The sequence below is a fragment of the Anomaloglossus baeobatrachus genome, chromosome 1 (genome assembly GCF_048569485.1).
Source record: "Anomaloglossus baeobatrachus isolate aAnoBae1 chromosome 1, aAnoBae1.hap1, whole genome shotgun sequence".
Classification (NCBI taxonomy): Eukaryota; Metazoa; Chordata; class Amphibia; order Anura; family Aromobatidae; genus Anomaloglossus; species Anomaloglossus baeobatrachus.
In genome coordinates, this window is record NC_134353.1 from 867,291,315 (window position 1) to 867,311,481 (window position 20,167).

The following is a 20,167-nucleotide window of genomic DNA, read 5'->3' on the forward strand; positions in this document are numbered from 1 at the left end:
ACGGACAGGGTTTCAGCTCATAATTTATAGCAGTATACTATTGCGTTAAAAGAAAAAAACTATCAAACATATAAAATAAGATGGTCTCTTTGGTCCCAGATGTACATGCCAAACCTTGTTTTGACTTAGTTCCTTGACATTCTCTAAATAATATAAATGTAATATGTTATTTCCGAATGTGTTTACTTACTGAGCTAAATGAATATAAGTTTATAATCTTGCTTGACTTTGAAACTTAACGAATTGCCTCAACGTCTTCCTTCTTGCCTTTCTCCTCCCCCTTTATATTCCCTATCTCCTTCCATTCCCACTTCCCCCTCCAGTAACCCTTCCCCATCCACTTTTAGCCTACCCTTTCTCTTCCCCTTCTTTGTTCTTTCAACACTATTTTTAAGAATGCATTTTAAATACTTCAATTACCCCCTCCCCTGTTATTGTAAACCCCTTAAAATTTAGTATACAAAATAATAGGACGTTTAAAAGGGGTTGGCCACAACTTTGACAACCCCTTCTCATTCCCCTTGTTTGCGAGCATAAAAATAAATAACCCCATAGTAACCTCTAATGCAGCCACGGTTTCAGTGATATCTGAAGCCACGTTCCTGGGGCCCACATTACATTGTTCTGACACGCGTGCCCCAACGCCTGGCATCTATTTCCCCACCTTCGGCCGTTTGAGCAGGAAGTCTGCGCAGCGCTCACATCCTGCTCAAATGTCTGAAGGCGGGGAAATAGATGCCAGGCGTTGGGGCACACGTGTTAGAACAAAGTCACGTGGGCCCCAGGAACGTGGCTTTAGACATCGCTGGAACTGCGGCCGCACCATATGTGAGTACCGGCTTATTTATTTTTACAGGAGCAAACAGGGGGAATGAGTACGGGTTGTCAAAGAAGCAGACAGACATTCTCTTTAAAAAGGTTCAAAGTGCAGTTTACTTAACATGTTACTTTTAGGCTGCGTGCCCACATTCGGTTTTTGCAGCGTTTTGGATGTAGCGTGTTTTTGCTACATGCAAAACTCAGTGTTGTACAGTACAAGCACAGTGGATGGATTTCTACAAATCCCGTGCCCACTGTGCTTGTTTTTTATGCAGCAAACACAGACCTGTGTGGCATCTTTCCAGACCGCAGTATGTCAATTGTTTGCTGCGGATTTGCATGCGTCCTCCGTAGGGAGAACAAAAGTGAGAGACCGCAGCGCACTGAACCCTGATCGTGGGTACGAGTAGCTGTGTGCTCCTGCTTTCTCCTGCAGAGGAGACTCGTGGCCCCCCGGTCAGAACCTGCTGCATCCAAGACGTAGTGAGTCCTGATCAAGGCCAAATACCCTTAGTTGAATTTTGTTTTCAGTGTTTTTTATGCAAATTGAAAGCTGCTTTTTACATTACCAGCAAAAGTGATGAGATTTCAGAAATCTCATGCACACGCTTTTTTTTTCCTGACTAAATTGGAAAACTGGAGTGTTTTTTCCAATCTACAGCCTGTCAATTCTTTCGGCGTTTTAGCAACATTTTTTTACCCATAGAAAGCAACAAGAAAAATACGCTGCAAAAAAATGCAAACATTTCTGTAAAGTTTTTTTTTATGAATAAAACTAACTTTATTAAACATGTACTGCAGAAAAAAAAGCAAAAGTTTAATTTTCACCCAAAAAAGCAGCAAAAAAATCCTCGAGTACACTCAAAAATAGGCATTTTGAAGGCAATAAGCAAGTATAGCTGCAGAAAAAAGATCAGCAAAATTGCTGTGTGTGAAGTTTTAGGCTCTGTGCACATGTGTGCGTATTGCATGCAGTTACACTGCGTTCTGCACCGCAGCGTAACTGCATGCGTCCTGCGTCCCCAGCATAATCTATGAAGATTGTGCATAATCCATGCCCACGTTGCGTTTTAGAACGCAATGATTTGCATGCTGCCAAATCGCTGCGTTCTAAAAAGCAACATGTCTCTTCTTTCGTGCGCTCTGCATGCGGTCTCCATTCTGTCTATAGGGAGAGGCAGCATCCAGAGTGCACAAATTCTGCAGTCAGCAAAGTTTCAGAATGGAGCTTTTCAGCTGAGCTCTGAAGCGAACATGCAGTGACGTTGCGCTGCGGTGCAGAGCGCACACATGTGGGCACATAGCCTTAATGTACACAAGGGGTTAAGGCCGCAGGGTCACCAGATTTCCACTGTCAACTACATTCAGTTATAACCAGATCTCTCAGAGCAGACGGGACTTTGAATATCCATCTCAGAATGGCTATTTAATCCTGAAATAAAAATGTGCATTTCAGGAGTCAAGCGCTTGTAAAATGCTCAGTTTTTTTTTTGTTTTTTTTTTAATCAGGCAATGAAAATCTTAAAAAGTATTATACAGCCATTAGGACAAGGATTTCAAAGAAAGTACACCAGCCTCATCAGGTCTAGGAGGCCTATTTGATAATATATGTAATTTGCTTTTTGAAATCTGGTTATATTTCCACTTTAAAGCACACCAATCACCAGGATTTTCCTATATAACCTAAAGCCAGTGCTATACTGGCACTATCAGGCTGATTCTATACATACCTGCAGTGGTCAGCTCGGATGTATAAGTTCTGAAACACAAGCAAGTAAACTTAGTAAAATCACCAACTTCTTGAGTGACAGAAGCTGCCGATCAGCTGATAGCTGGGTGGTATTCATAGCTATCCCCTCCCTTTGTTACTTATGGTAATTCTATTATACAATCGTTTTACTTTGTGACTAAGAGGACCTGTGCTGATGTCATACCCATGTGACCAGAAGGGGCGGGACCTCAGCCAACAGAAAAATGTTGCTTTATGATATAAGCTATGTTGGCCTAGGCCCCGCCCCTTCTGGTCACATGGGTATGACATCAGCACAGGTCCTCTTAGTCACAAAGTAAAACGATTGTATAATAGAATTAGCATAAGTAACGGGGAGGGGATAACTATGAATACCCACCCCACCTATCAGCAGATCGGCAGCTGCTGTTAGTCAACAAGCTGCTGATTTTACAAACTTTACTTGCTTGTGTTTCAAAATCTATACATCAGAGCTGACCACTAAAGCTATGTATAGAATCAGCCTGATAGTGCCAGTATAGCACTGCCTTTAGGTTATATAGGAAAATCCTGGCGATTGGTGCGCTTTAAGCTATTTATGGAGCTAGGTTTGTTTTGCCTCCAAATCACCGTCCATGATAAAACCAACGCATAATAGTGACTGCTCCTAAGCAATGTAAGGAAATTATCAGACACTGACCTGAGCACATATCTGGTGCATCACATGGCCAAACTCATGGAAGTAGGTTTTCACCTCATCATGCCTGAGCAGTGACGGCCGCGTACTTGAAGGCTTGCTGAAGTTTGCCACCATAGCTGCTGCAGACATCATCTTTCCACCATCAGGGAGAAGACAGCCTGGCTGTAGTCCAAAACATGCAGCGTGTCCATATTTTCCTTCCCTTAAAATTAGAAAAAGGCAAAACCCATCAACAAGATCCACAGGAATCTAGAAAGATTGAAGACAAAATTAAAAAACTGATCACGTTGTAAATCAGGATAACGGTACATGGCAACTGGATCCTCTCTGCTCCTCAACGACCAATCCTGAGCCTTAAATAGACCAAGAAGACCTGACAACTGGGTAAAAGTGCACAGTTTTTGCGCTTATTTTATTCCTGCTGCTCCAGAGTATTCTTTTTTTATCTACAATAAAGTTCTAGAGATATGGGGCTTTTAAGTTCATGCTAATTTTTATGGTCTTTTTCAAGAGGGCAGGGCTCAAAGGTGGATAATAAGAGCAGCCAAAAGACCCGCCCCAGAGGATACTGTGAGTAAAGCCCCCTTGGAAAAGACAATAAATTTAGCACTATATAAAAATGGCTGCATCTCTGGAACTGTATGGCGAATTTAACCCCTTTGTCCTTGGGCAATTTTCAGTTTTTAACTTTTGCTTTTTCCTCCTGTTTTATTTTTCTATCAATGCAGCCATGAGGCCTCTTCTTTGCGGAACACGTTTTTCTTTTGAATGACATTCATTCTGCCATATATTGTACTGGAAAATGGGAAAAAAATTCTAAGTGCAGTGAACTTGCAAAAAAAAAAAAAAAATTATTCATTTTTTATGTTTACTATATGGTAAAACTGACCTTGCAGTATAATTCCCCAGGTCAGGAAGAGTTCAGAGATACCCAACGTGCAGTTTTTATTTTTGTTTGTTTTTTTGAGTGTTGAAAAAAATATGAATATAGAATTTCACTTGTGTCGCCATTTTCAGAGGCCCCTAACATTCTCATTTTTTAGGATCTGTGGCTCAGTGCTGGCTTATTTTTTTGTCCCCTGATCTGATGTATTTACTGATACCATTTTTGTGTGGATACAATGTTTTGATCGCCTGTTATTGCATTTTTGCATATTGTAGTGTTGTGGCAACCAAAAATCGTAATTTAGGCATCTTAATTTTTCCATTACGCAGTTTACCAATCAGATGAATTTATTTTACATTTTGATAGGTTGGACATTTCTGAAAACGACAATACCAAATATGTGTATTTGTTTTTTCTTGTATTGTTTTATTTTCAATGGGGCAAAAAGGGGTTTATTTAAACTTTTACGCTTTTTTATTCCTTACATAATTTTTAAAAACCTTTTTTATTTTAATTTTATTCATTTTATTAGTCCCTTAAGTAACTTAAAGCCTGCACTGTTCCATCGTTTCTCCTGATCACAACGATGCTTCAGTATCCCTCTAAAAAGCAGAAATACTGATCTGCTGTGAATGGCGATGTTCAGCCGGCATTCACAGGAACCTTGTCATCTGCCCCCCCCCCCGTCTGTTGTAACAACCCATCAGCACCCCAGTGATCACGGGGCCTCCAATTGGAGCGGGGAATGGCGTGCTCCTCGCCGGTGTGTGCTAGATTGCGTGGTTTCATAGCGCAATCTAACTAGTTAACAGGTGCAGGTGGATCTCCATTCAGCCGAAATGCGCAGGGAAAGCTTGCATCAAAGTCAGCGACATGACCAAGGACGTACCCGTATGTCCTAAGTCATTAAGGGGTTAAAAAGAAAAAAAAATGCTCAAAAGGAACAATTTTAAAAACCATAAAAATTAGCACTAAAGAAAAAAAAATCCTCACAGGTATAGCAGGAAAACATTAAAAGCAAAAATTGCTCACTTCTCACCTGGTGACAGGTCCTCTTTATCACTAAATGTAAGGGCGGTGGCCATTCATGTACAGGCTTTTATCATTTGATATTTTCCCTTCACAGGCCCAGTAATTGGCGATAAATTTACCACAGATGATCTTGTCTCTATGATTCCCAATGACCGTTTGTAGTTATGAACGCTCGCTGCCCCCATTGTAGTGCGGAATGTTCCGCAGTGAAGAGAATGAGAGCATTCATGGAAGAAATAGGTCATGGCAATGACACAATATCACACTTTCAAATAGGTATAATAAAGGCTTGCTCTGCATCTCCTCAATAGACACATCGCCCAAACTTGACCTTAAAAAGGGGTTATCCCACGAAAAATGATCACAACAAAAGTCCTGAAAAGACCTGTGATTGGCATCCTTCTCACATTGTGGGAGAGCTTCCAGGAAGTCAATCCCCAATATATATGGGGATATATGGAGAAGGTATGCACACCAGTGGCAAGGGGAATATATGAAAAGCAGAAACTGCTGTGTGAATACTGACATGAACAATACAATAGCTATATGGATAAATGAAAGTATGAAAATGGAACCTGCATTACTGCCATGAACTTTAAGAATGAAGAAAAATTTAGCTGTTGAATTGATCAATGCAATAGAGCCCCAACACCTCGTCACGGTATTCTCTACGTAGTTGTCCCTAGCTAATGTGTGTCCCTCTCTTGCAGTTAAAAAAAACTTACCGGGACTTCCGGGAGGCGGAGCTACGAGGTAGCTGCTTTAATCATGAGCTCCTGCAGCAGCCTAGGCCAAAAACGTTATCCAGGCCCATCCTAACATCTCAAGGCTGCAGGGATAAGGCCAGGACAAGGGGCGCACATCAGGCCCGGCTCTCCTGATACTCCGTAGGTGAAAGGTGTATGCTGCACCACAAAGAAAGGAGTGCTCTGACACAAAGCACCAGGCTGCAGGCTGTGGGCTGTGCTGCACAGAGGAACGCTGCCCATCCTCCCTGCTCCCCCTGCAGATGTGCCACTGCAAACGGAAAGCACCCAGGACCTGGTAAGAGAGGGGTTAAATATCGGGCACTAACATCCAGAAGGAGACAGGGAAGGGGACTGAAGTGCTTCCAGCGGCAGCCATAGTTTTCAGTGAACTCTCACACACTCCCCTCCCTGCCACAGAAGAAATAGTGAAACACCGAGCAGCAGCAAGCTCAGCAAACAGGACTGCACGCTGTGTTTACCTGTCATACAGAGCTCCATGGACAGGCCCACCACCTGAGATACTGTGAGTGAGGAGGGAGCTGAGAGCCCCTGGAGACATTCGGCTGTGAGAGCAGGTCAGGAGATAAACAGGGGGCTGTGAAGGGGGCAGATACATCCCTGCAGGTCTCATCTTACATGGCTGCTGCACAAGGCCTGTAATCTGCAACAGTAAACAGAGGCAGATAAGCCTGAAGTGCATCACAGCTCAACTTGATTAACCCCTACTTCACCAGCACTGACAGTATAGAAGAGGGTGAAAAACAAAAAGAAGTGGGATCAGTCATCTGGCCTGCCTCCTGCCCTTCTGACTGGTCTTTTTCAAGTAACATCTATACACTCTCATACACAGCGTGGAAATAATTGTGAAACAGCCAAGTTTACCACACAGATGTAATTAAGCTTATGTTATTGTGACGTCACCACAGTCTCTAAAGAAGCTCCATATTTACAGTTCTAACTATGGATAAATTTGTGGGTAAGAGCAATGCCACACAACCAAGTAAAGGAATTAGACCGCATAGACGAAACCAAAATGCACCCCCATCACCAGGGGCTTCCCCTGAGGCAACTACAGACCCACCCCAGGACACTGCTAAGGCCATCACGGATCTCTTGATGCCGGTGATTGATGGGCGGCTGGCAGCCTTCCAGTCTTCATTAGACATTATAGTCACCCAAGTTAATGCCCAGGGTTCAAGGCTAACAGATGTGGAGCAGAGGGTCTCTGACATGGAGGACTCTGTAAAGGAAATTTCAGAGATGCTGGAGAGCAGGATTAAGGACATTGCTGTATTGCTGGACAAGGTAGATGATCTTGAGAACAGGTCCAGACGCAATAATTTAAGGTTGGTGGGCGTCCCTGAATCGGTTCGGCAAGCTGATCAACTGAAACTCACTTCAGAATGGCTACCAGGAGCTTTGAAATTGGATCTAAAGTCGGGGCCAATTGCTATTGAAAGGGCCCACAAAGTGGGCCCACCTCGAAATGATGGAGAGGTCAGACCCAGACAAGTAATTTTTAAGGTCCTGGACTTCCAAGACAAGATCAGATTGCTGACAGCATTTAGAAAAAAATCGCTCACTTACCTACAATAACTCTAAACTGCTTTTGTTCCAAGATTACTCAGCAGCCTTGACAACAAGACGCAAAGCCTTCAATCCAGTATGCAAACTATTAGCGGAAAAAAATATTCGCTTCAGTCTACTGTATCCTGCTGTTCTACGCTTCACTACAGGGGGAAAGAATTGGACTTTTGAAGATCCTAAGTTGGCTTTAAATTACCTTCTTCAGGAAAATGGAGCTTCGCCAGCAGTCAACATAGACACTTAAATCGGAGACGTCACTGTGCTACAGTTCTGATGTTCATCCTGTTTTTCCTTTTTTTTTTTCAGTGTCAGGACTGCCAGAGAGGCAGGTGACATTGCCATTAGATTAAGGTTTTTGTTTAGATGGGAAGGGGTTAGGGGGCTCTGCGTGCGTACCTTTAGTTTAGCTCTCATATGGGTTGTCGCGTTTACTCGCTGGGATGGACGAGGGAACCCAAATAGGTTGTTTATAATTTTACAATTAATTCCTCCTTCTGGAATAGGATAAATGACTAACACAGAGAGCACAAATGTGTCCACGATTAAATCGCTGCATTGGTGCTCCTGGAATGTTAACGGGTTAAACTCTCCTATTAAGAGGAAAAACGTTTTAAATTATCTACATCGTTTAAATTGCCATATTGTCTTCTTACAGGAAACACACTGGATGAAGGGCAATCACCCATTTCTTCACAGCAGAAAATATGCCGTATGCGCAGAAGCGTCATTTACGAGAAAACAAAGAGGGGTAGCTATATTGATCAATAAGCATATTAGTCATGAAGTTCTGGAGGTTTCAGAGGACCCTATGGGGAGATTATTATTGGTGAAAGTGAAGATAGAGGGCACTATCTATAACTTAGCAAACATATATGCACCAAATATTCCTGATCCACAGTTCAGAGCCAGATTGATCGAAAGTATCACAGTTTGGGATATGACTAATTTAATTGTAGGCGGAGATTTCAATGAGGCTCATGATGGAATTTTAGACAGGTCAAGTCCCCAGCCATCTCCTCTATTGGCGCTCCATAGTGGTTTGCAATATCTCGTCAATCAATTGGGACTAATAGACACATGGCGCATGCAGCACCCAATAGATAAAGATTATACATTTTATTCACATGTCCATGACTTACATACACGGATTGACTATTGGCTACTAAGCCCAGCACTGATGCCACATTTACTTTCCTCCAACATCCTAGACATCTGTATTTCGGATCATGCACCGGTTACTTTTAATTTGTTATCTACCACAATACTACAGGAAAGAAGGTGGAGGTTTCCTTCATATTTATATCAATCTGAGGATTTCAAAGCTTCTTTACAAAACTACTGGAGCTTTAATGAGAAGGATAATCACGAGCATAGTGGGGACGCTGGTTTGTATTGGGCTGCCTCCAAGGCAGTAGTAAGAGGTCAGATAATATCATATGTCAGCCATAAGAGAAAAAAGCTCCTGGAACAAACTATATCAGCACAAAAACTTCTCACGCAGGCATATAAAGATTTTAAAAATAACAACACGGATGCGACAAAACAACATTTCTTAGAGGCCAAGGAAGCGGCGGACACCTTGGCCCATGAGATGGCACTTAGTAACCTGGACTACCAGAAACATAAATACTTTAAATGGGGCAACAAACCTGGGAAATTACTAGCTTCTTTAACCAAACCCTTTAGAACCACCACTAGAATCCACAAAATTAAAAAGAAAGATGGTACCATGGTAACAAAAGATGAGGAAATAGTGGAGGAGTTAAGGGCATTCTTTGGCTCGCTGTATGAGGCGGAACCGAGGGAGGTTGACGGGGAAGCTGATTTTATCCATGGTACCGTAGCGCCCATCTTGACAGAGGAACAAAGAGTAGTACTAAACGCCCCTATAAATATTTCAGAAATAGTAAAAACTATTGGCACTCTTAAACTAGCCAAAAGCCCAGGGCCCGACGGATTTAGTAACGAATATTATAAGATCTTGGGAGCCTCTATCGGTCCTCATCTATGTGCAGTGTATAATAAGATAGTCACAGATAGAATAATTCCCGACAGGTTCAATGAGGCAAACATTATAGTATTACCTAAGCCAGGAAAAGACCCACTACAGGTGGAGGGATACAGACCCACTACAGGTGGAGGGATACAGACCCACTACAGGTGGAGGGATACAGACCCACTACAGGTGGAGGGATACAGACCCACTACAGGTGGAGGGATACAGACCCACTACAGGTGGAGGGATACAGACCCATCTCATTACTCAACTCTGATTTTAAAATCTTTACTAAAATACTAGCTGGTAGATTACAACAAGTGATTCCAGATCTTATTCTGCCCTTCCAAACGGGATTCGTGCACGGGAAATCCATCACCTATAACATCAGGACGGCTATTGGGGCTATCTCTTATAGCAGGAAGCATAGATGTACCAAACATATAGTAGTTAGCCTTGATGCGGACAAGGCCTTTGACAGGGTCTCTTGGGCCTATTTACATAATCTTTTGGCATGTCGCCAGGTGGGATTCTGGTTTTGCGAAGCAGTCAAGATGATATACACAGAACCCAAATCCAGACTATCTATAAATAATACATTCTCTGAGCCATTTGAGGTACAGAGGGGAACGAGGCAGGGGTGTCCCTTGTCACCTTTATTGTTTAATTTGGCTCTGGACCCAATGTTGAGGACCCTACATAATTTAGCAATATTTCAGGGCATGAGAGAGTCGGTGGGACAACAATTAAACTTTTGGCTTTTGCCGATGATATTTTATTGTTTATTGCCAATCTCAAGCGATTCCAGAGATAATGAACACATTGAATAATTTTGGAAAGGCCTCAGGCTTCAGGGTAAATTACAAAAAAACTGAGGCATTGGCAATGTACAAATCGGGTAAAATTGATAACTTATTTCCCTTCCAGTGGTGTACCAGGTCCATTAAATATTTGGGGATTCAGCTCCCAGCAAACCCCTTGTTACTATATCAAATTAATGATAAGCCTCTTATAAATTCATTAATACATCTACTCCAATCTTGGAAACATCTGAAAATATCCTTTTCGGGCCGATGTCACTTAATTAAAATGGTAGCATTCCCCAAAATAATGTTCTTATTTCAGACTCTCCCGTTGCTTCTACGCAAATCAGATATTAAGCTACTAAATTCATCCTTTGGAAAATTCATTTGGGGGCACAAGGGGCGTACTAGGATCAGCTTAATCAAGCTTCAATTACCAAAAGGGGCAGGGGGCATAAATCTTCCAGATCTGGGCAGATATAATCTAGCAGCAAATTTTAGATATGTGGTGGACTGGGTGCGAGGAGTATCTCACTTTGCCAATGTACAATTGGAACAACAGCTATGTTCACAAGTCTCGTTAACAGCATTGCTGCATTTAGGGAACGAGGAAATACCGAGTGAGGTTAGGGATCATCCAACACTATGGCATACTATACAAACGTGGAGGAAGGTGAGGAAACTTGGTAAAATTAACACTTCAAGTTCCCCATTTCAACCCTTTGTTGGAAATCCGAGATTCCTCCAGGGTCGCCCTCCGAGGATTTATGAAACATTGTCAATGCAGGGTTGTGCTTATGCTGCAGATCTAATGGAGCCTGATTGGTCGTTGCTTTCTTACGAGAAGGCGGCACACCGATTTCCAGCTTTTGTGGGTCAGCCTTTTCTTTTTCTTCAGGCGCGTAGCTTGGCACAAAAATATCTTGTTGACAAGCCAAAGGGAGATCTTGGAGGAAGTGTGGATAACTGTCTTAGGAGGTCAAGAAGCCAGGCGTCCTCGACTAGTCAGGTTTATTCAATGTTGCGTACAGTTTGGACATGGGAGGGGAAAACAACAGGTCCAGCAAAATGGAAGGTAGACATGCCAGAGTTCGAGGTAAAGGATTTTTTACAAGCCACGCTGTTGCAACGTAAATTTCTGTCGTCCAGTAGCTACACAGATATGGCCTTGATGATTCTACATAGAGCATATATTACTCCAAAAATTCAATCAAAAATGGACACAAATGCCTTATACTCTTGTTCTAAATGTGGCATAAGAGACACTGACCTGTTTCACCACTTATGGGACTGTGTTCAGATACAGGGAGTATGGAGAAGCGTTCACTCAGTCTTACAAAACACATACAATATTCAGTTTGCTCTGACACCACAGTGGGCGATTTTTAACATGTTGGAGGAGGCTCAACAAAGTCTTCCGAGAGGTACCAGGGCAATGTTAACTATTTGGGCCTCGGCCACTAGGAAAAGTATCCTACATCTCTGGGTAAATCCTGAAGCACCCTCTCTAGCGTTTATCCAAACAAAACTAATGTTCATATTCAAAATGGACTGGCTGGATGCACTGTCGAATAAGGAGAAGCTGACTAAGCGTTTTTTTGAAACATGGTCTTTATTTATACCTAACTGGGCTACAGTGCTTAAGGATAGACTTAAATCTCAGTTTGGACAGACCTCTTGGTACCTTCTTGAACTGCTCAATGGACACATACCAATTAGATAAGTTACCATTTTAAGTTGCTTCTGGTCGCACGCAGAGCGGGGGGGGTGGGCGGGACTGTTTTGATTATAATGTCATCAATGAAATGCTCTTTGTATAAGAGCAGATTGTAAAAGAAATTCGGTTAAAATTCAATAAAAAGATGTTTAAAAAAAAAAAACTTACCGTGTATAGGAATCTGAGACCCAGGCTATATATGTATGAATATATATATATATATATATATATATATATATATATATATTAGCTCGATGGCTTACTATAAGGCAATCAACTGAGAAGACCACAAAGCCTCTTTAAGCAAACCAGCAAGCCACTTTTTTAATTGTGTCAATTTACGTTATGTTTCTACTAGTGATGGGTAGATCGTTGGGTCCAACCAGCTTTTAAAAATAAACAAAAAAAAAATCCCGGTTTGGGCCCGGAATTGGATATTTGGCCAGTCAACAATCCCCATATAAGTCTATGGTGACCAGAATCCGGCACTATAAAATGGTGGTAGAAGTGATAGGGGCAGGCGCATTATACTTACTGAGGTCTCCCGCGCGGCTTTAAAGCTACTTCCGGGTCTGCTCATTAACTCATACATATGCACTGCTTCCTCCGCCCCCAAAGGCAGTCCCCGCATCTCTAATTGGATGCAGTAAGACGCACCCCCACCCTAAGTAACAGCGTGTCTGACTGCAACCAATCAGAGGTGCTGTGTGTGTGTCTATTGGTGCAACAAATAAATAAGCGTAGGGTCCCCCCATATTATTAAACCCAGGCCAGATAAAGTATATGGCTACAGGCTGCAGCCCTGAGCCGTGTGTTTATCTTGGCTGTCTATCAAAATAAGAGGAATCCCATGTGGCTTTTTTTTTTTTTTTAAATGGTGTCCGGTCCCCCCAATTTAGATACCCAGCCATGATAAAGCGAACAGCCGGTGTTCTCATGCTGGGGATAATGATGCTTATTGGGCCCCCCAGCCTAAAAATAGCAGCCTGCAGCCGCCCAGGATTGTCGCATCCATTAGATACAACAATCCCTGAACGTTATCTGGCTCATTCCAATTGCCCTGGTGTAGTGGCAATCAGGGTAATAAGGTGTTAATAACTGCTCACAACTGCCACTAAGCCCTAGATTAGTAATGGGAAGTGTCTATGAGACCCCCCATTACTAATCTGTAAGTGAAAAACATCATTTATTTGAAAGAAGATACAAAAAACCCAACCCTTTTTCACCCATTTACTAACCCCTCAAACAGGTCCAACATAATCCACATGAGGTTCCACGACGATTCCAGCTCTGCTGTATCTCAAGTGACAGCTCGTGGGCACAGAACATTACCTGGAGTTTCCTGAGATCTGCAAGCCTGATGCTCGGGTACTTTGGGGCACAAAGGAGCATTGTTACTTTTTAAGAGGCACAAAGCGAGAAATACTTACTGAATAAGAGCATGAAGGGGCATAATTATGGTTTGACGGTTCAGCATAATAGGGAAGTGATTACTATAAGAGGACATTACTACTTTGTCTTACACAAGTGCTGCATAGGACATGAAGGGACGGCACTATAATTGTGTAGGGGGCACTGAGGGGGGCATTGGACGTAGTAGCACCATAAAGGAGTTTGTGTGCAAAAATCAGTTGTGGCTGGAAGATATTTTCATGGTGGTCTTCGCCCAGGTACAGAAGAAAAGGGAAGGTGGACTACTAAAACAGTCACGAGTTTACAGGATCACAATCTGAAGGATTATATAAACAGTTTTGCTTTTTTTAGGGGGGCGGGGGGGAGTGAATTGTGAATAGACAGATACACACATATACGTGCTGCAAGGATTAACACATGGAATTCAGGGATGCCTCTCTTGTCAAGGTCCGATTTGTTGTTTGTTTGCTATGTTTTAAGCAGCAAGATTTATCCTTGCAGGACTATAATGTCATGCGCATGGCAATCCGACATGCCCCCGATTGACACCTCACTGTAAATGTACAATTTCCATTGAGAGCCTGGTGTGGGCGGGGACAGCTCTCTCAGCTCTGCTGCATGGCTAAATCTAAAAATTCTGATTGTGTCAAAACGGTTGCATCGAGCAATCTAATTGATATATTAGAACCAATTAAATGACCAAAGGGTAAAGATAGCTACACTCATTCAATAATAAAAACCTATAAAACGTGAGTGATCAAGCCAAATAAAAGTATATAATCTTTATTGAAAATCATTAAAACCAACATGTAGAACAAACAATGATGAGGACACATTCAATTAACCTCAGGTAAACAGGAATATACAAGCAATAAATAGCAAATATGCATACTGGCCGTGTGTCAGAAAGGCATAAAATAGTGCACAAAAAAAAAAAAAAAAACTGTCAAGTTTCTTGGGGAACCAAGAGTCTTTGGGTAGATACGAAATGTCCCAAAGAACACCTATGAAATAGGACTACATTGAATATAAGCTGAACAGAGCTTAGTCCTTCACTAAAGACTAGATGTATGAGATCCGCATTCCCATTACCGCAACACATGGCATATATCAAGGGAAACCGAGAAAGCATATGTCTATGATATTAACAGGATTATAATCCTATAAGATGTAAGCGTGATGGTTATATAAAAAAACATAGAAAAAACAAGTGGTAAAACCACAAAGTGTTTCCCAAAAGCCTACAGTCCCAAGGGGGAGGGGCAGGATCTCAACCACACATATGGAGATGAAGACAGAAACCGACACAAAAGCAAGTGCCAAAATGACACTTTAGCAACAGGGCTAGACTAAGGAAGTACTATTCCCAGTGTTATAATACATAAAGAGGATTATAACAGACAAAGAAGGCGGCATGGCCTGCAATACCAACAGTGTTTGCACCTTACAAAGGCACAAAACCAGCCATAAAGACCCACCTTAACACTGGGTTATCAGCCCACAATGACACACACCAAAAAGGATGTTAACCTGAGGGTAGAATACCCCAACACGTGTTTCGCAGAAAAGCTTCTTCCAAGGGGTGCTGATGCCAGTCAATACCCAGGTATATATACCCCCATCCATCAGCGAGATGTGTAGCAGCGGCGCTCAATCACAGCTCCACCATCGTGCACATGGGGTCTGGCGTCTGACATCATCATGCTCCGCCCATGTCAGACTCGTCATCACATGGGAGGAGCATGGCGAGGCAGGAAGACACGTCGCCCCATAGCACAAAGGGTGGGCGGAGAAATGAGCGCTCCACACCCGCTGGGAGATACTGCCATAGAAACAAGGCAAAACAACAGTGTGTCAGTGGCACACAACTCAGAGACCACTCATACAAACAAGAAACACACTAGGGTGCACGCAAGGTTCAAGCCCAAAGAATATAGGAAAAATTAAAATACCAATTGTTTAGAAAAGATTATTGATTTTATAATATTAAAAAAATATAAAAAGTGTGTGAATATCTCAGTATACATATATATCTTAATACAAACATGCATGCAAAAGCATGCACATACATGTCCCCACAAGGATTCTTCATATAAAAATACCATGTGGAAATTACATATATTATAAGATGTAAGTCTAACAGTGCATAATACAAAAAATTGCTGTTATTACACAATAGCAGTAAAAAGGTGCATGGTGCATATAAAACTGATGCAAAAGCGCATGATAAAAGTGTAAAGTGCAAAAATGACCAAACATGTATTAAAATGCATATGAAAAGCCCATGTGTAGTGGCGCACAACGAAAGTCAGCAAAACCAATGCTCAGTATATGTTGTGCAAAGGAAGGTGTTCGAAACCAATGTGGAGACAATGTAAAAAGAAAATAGAAAAAGATATAAATATACATACACAGAAGGGATAGAAAGACATAAAAGAACATGATATCTTTATTATAAAAAAAAAAAAAACAAAACAAAAAAAAAAACACATAAATATAAATATAAAATACACATGCAAGAATGCATATGTATACCAATACGTGCACATGTGCATGCATACACACATAAGAATGAGAGGGAGAAAAAGGTGTGCCAAAGATATTACATAAAAATTCAATACAAATAGTGCAAAAATACATAATGTGGTTTGTAGAAATCCACTTGTGAGGATGTCAGCAGGGATGAAACTAAAAACAAAAACAAAGACAAGGGGAATTAAAAACAATTTTATTCAAAAAACATACAGATTAAAATATACCGAAGGGCATAGACTAAAAGCGAATGTTAAAATTATAGGAATGGGACAAAACTCATGACGTCATTAAGACCATGTGGACGAACAGAACCAATCTTAGAGATCCAACGGGTTTCTAGTTGAGCCAGCCGCTTCTTAAAGTCGCCTCCTCTGCTATCCAGGATCACCTTATCAATTCCAAAAGCCTGCAACCCACTGCTGTTACAGCCGTGCTTAGACTTAAAATGTCGTGGGATAGGTTTTAGGGTAGAGGTATCCTGGACAGTAGCTGCCTTCTCAATGTCACGCACATGTTCTCTGATACGTGTTTTCAATGGTCTAGATGTAAGACCAACATATATAAGATTGCATGGGCAAGTGGCATAATATACCACATGCGTTGTGTTACAGGTCATATGTTGAGTAATCCGGAATTCATGATTTCCGTCACTGGACTTGAAATTCAAAGCTCTGACCATATTCGGACATGCAATACAACTGCGGCAAGGATAGAAACCCCATTTGGGTCCCGCTGTTCCAAAAGAATTACTCTTAGGGCCTTCATAACAGCTATGTGTGAGGAGATCCTTCAGATTGGGAGATCTCCTATATGTGACAGCAGGGACCGGTGGAAGATATTTAGACAGAGTTGGATCAGACCGAAGGATAGGCCAAAATTTTTCCAAAATTATTTTAACTTCTTGCCATCTGTTATTGTAGGTAGAGATAAATCTTACCTGCTGATCGTTCTGCTTCTGCCTATGTGAGTGTAACAAGACTTCCCTCTTCATGTTTTTGGCTCTCAAAAACCCTTTCTTGATGCTCCTGTTGGAGTATCCACGATTTTTAAAGCGATCGCTCAGGTCCTCAGCTTGTTTGTAAAAGGCATCTTCGGACGAACAAATTCGTCGAGTCCTCAAAAACTGGCCTGTTGGAATACCAGAAATAAGGGAATAGGGATGCGATGAAGTAGCATGTAGCAATGCGTTAACAGACGAGGGTTTCCGAAAAACCTCAGACTGTAAAAAGCCATTGGCATCCTTAGAAACCAGAACATCCAGAAATTCAATACTAGATTGACTGTACTTATGTGTTACCTTGATGTTCATGGAATTCAAATTGAGTTTCTGCAGAAACATCACCAGATCCCCCTCTGAACCCTGCCAAATCATAAAAACATCGTCAATATAGCGGGTCCAAACAAGAACTTGTTCAATATACTCAGAGAAATCAGGTGAAAAGAAGATGCCCCTCTCCCACAACCCCAAGAACAAATTTGCATAAGAGGGCGCAAAAGCCGCCCCCATTGCAGTACCTTGGAGCTGCAGGTAGAGGGCGCCCTTGAACAAAAAATAATTGTGAGTAAGGGCAAAATCGACAAGGGAGAGGAGAAAATGGATATCATCCAGATCCATCATGGTCATATTTAGAAAGGTCTCTACGGCTCTCATCCCATCATGATGACGTATAGACATGTACAGTGACTCGATATCACACGTCACCAGCCACATATCATCATCCATTTGAATATTCTCAATTTTACGAAGGAAGTCATTGGTATCCTTCAGAAAGGATGGTACATTTTCCACTATGGGTTTCAAGTGGAAATCTATATACCTACCCACAGTCTCACAAAGACTTCCATTTCCCGATACAATAGGACGTCCAGACGGTGACACTGTATTCTTGTGGACTTTCGGTAGTAGATATAGGCAAGCCGTCCTGGGAGACTTGGGAATGAGACCTTCTTTCATCTCCTTGTTGATTATACCATTCTCGCATGCCTCTTCCACCTTAACACTGGGTTATCAGCCCACAATGACACACACCAAAAAGGATGTTAACCTGAGGGTAGAATACCCCAACACGTGTTTCGCAGAAAAGCTTCTTCCAAGGGGTGCTGATGCCAGTCAATACCCAGGTATATATACCCCCATCCATCAGCGAGATGTGTAGCAGCGGCGCTCAATCACAGCTCCACCATCGTGCACATGGGGTCTGGCGTCTGACATCATCATGCTCCGCCCATGTCAGACTCGTCATCACATGGGAGGAGCATGGCGAGGCAGGAAGACACGTCGCCCCATAGCACAAAGGGTGGGCGGAGAAATGAGCGCTCCACACCCGCTGGGAGATACTGCCATAGAAACAAGGCAAAACAACAGTGTGTCAGTGGCACACAACTCAGAGACCACTCATACAAACAAGAAACACACTAGGGTGCACGCAAGGTTCAAGCCCAAAGAATATAGGAAAAATTAAAATACCAATTGTTTAGAAAAGATTATTGATTTTATAATATTAAAAAAATATAAAAAGTGTGTGAATATCTCAGTATACATATATATCTTAATACAAACATGCATGCAAAAGCATGCACATACATGTCCCCACAAGGATTCTTCACATAAAAATACCATGTGGAAATTACATATATTATAAGATGTAAGTCTAACAGTGCATAATACAAAAAATTGCTGTTATTACACAATAGCAGTAAAAAGGTGCATGGTGCATATAAAACTGATGCAAAAGCGCATGATAAAAGTGTAAAGTGCAAAAATGACCAAACATGTATTAAAATGCATATGAAAAGCCCATGTGTAGTGGCGCACAACGAAAGTCAGCAAAACCAATGCTCAGTATATGTTGTGCAAAGGAAGGTGTTCGAAACCAATGTGGAGACAAAGAGTCTAGCAGAATTTCCACTAAGGTACCACACGACAATCTCTCCAAATCTCAGAGAAGGGCTTTACAGGATTTGAAAAAACGAAGGGATGTAATCATCAAACCCGCTGATAAAGGGGGTAACGTTGTCATATGGCCCACCGTGATGTATGAAAAGGAGGCATTCAGGCAGCTGAATGATGGTACTTGTTACAAGAAACTTACTTTCAACCCGACTTCTTCTTTTCACACACAGTTATCTGCTATTTTGGAAGAGGCATGCGAGAATGGTATAATCAACAAGGAGATGAAAGAAGGTCTCATTCCCAAGTCTCCCAGGACGGCTTGCCTATATCTACTACCGAAAGTCCACAAGTATACAGTGTCACCGTCTGGACGTCCTATTGTATCGGGAAATGGAAGTCTTTGTGAGACTGTGGGTAGGTATATAGATTTCCACTTGAAACCCATAGTGGAAAATCTACCATCCTTTCTGAAGGATACCAATGACTTCCTTCGTAAAATTGAGAATATTCAAATGGATGATGATATGTGGCTGGTGACGTGTGATATCGAGTCACTGTACACGTCTATACGTCATCATGATGGGATGAGAGCCGTAGAGACCTTTCTAAATATGACCATGATGGATCTGGATGATATCCATTTTCTCCTCTCCCTTGTCGATTTTGCCCTTACTCACAATTATTTTTTGTTCAAGGGCGCCCTCTACCTGCAGCTCCAAGGTACTGCAATGGGGGCGGCTTTTGCGCCCTCTTATGCAAATTTGTTCTTGGGGTTGTGGGAGAGGGGCATCTTCTTTTCACCTGATTTCTCTGAGTATATTGAACAAGTTCTTGTTTGGACCCGCTATATTGACGATGTTTTTATGATTTGGCAGGGTTCAGAGGGGGATCTGGTGATGTTTCTGCAGAAACTCAATTTGAATTCCATGAACATCAAGGTAACACATAAGTACAGTCAATCTAGTATTGAATTTCTGGATGTTCTGGTTTCTAAGGATGCCAATGGCTTTTTACAGTCTGAGGTTTTTCGGAAACCCTCGTCTGTTAACGCATTGCTACATGCTACTTCATCGCATCCCTATTCCCTTATTTCTGGTATTCCAACAGGCCAGTTTTTGAGGACTCGACGAATTTGTTCGTCCGAAGATGCCTTTTACAAACAAGCTGAGGACCTGAGCGATCGCTTTAAAAATCGTGGATACTCAAACAGGAGCATCAAGAAAGGGTTTTTGAGAGCCAAAAACATGAAGAGGGAAGTCTTGTTACACTCACATAGGCAGAAGCAGAACGATCAGCAGGTAAGATTTA

The 20,167-nt window shown here is 41.9% G+C and overlaps 1 protein-coding gene across 2 annotated transcripts in view; it reads right to left on the reverse strand.

Moving 5' to 3' along the window:
- The window catches only part of NLN (neurolysin), a 164,024-nt gene that overhangs the window by 87,914 nt on the left and 55,943 nt on the right, over positions 1-20,167 (reverse strand). For both annotated transcript variants that reach the window (XM_075342516.1, XM_075342524.1), the window contains exon 9: positions 3,249-3,450. In XM_075342516.1, the coding sequence (XP_075198631.1) occupies positions 3,249-3,450 (202 nt within the window). The remainder of the gene's footprint in view (positions 1-3,248; positions 3,451-20,167) is intronic.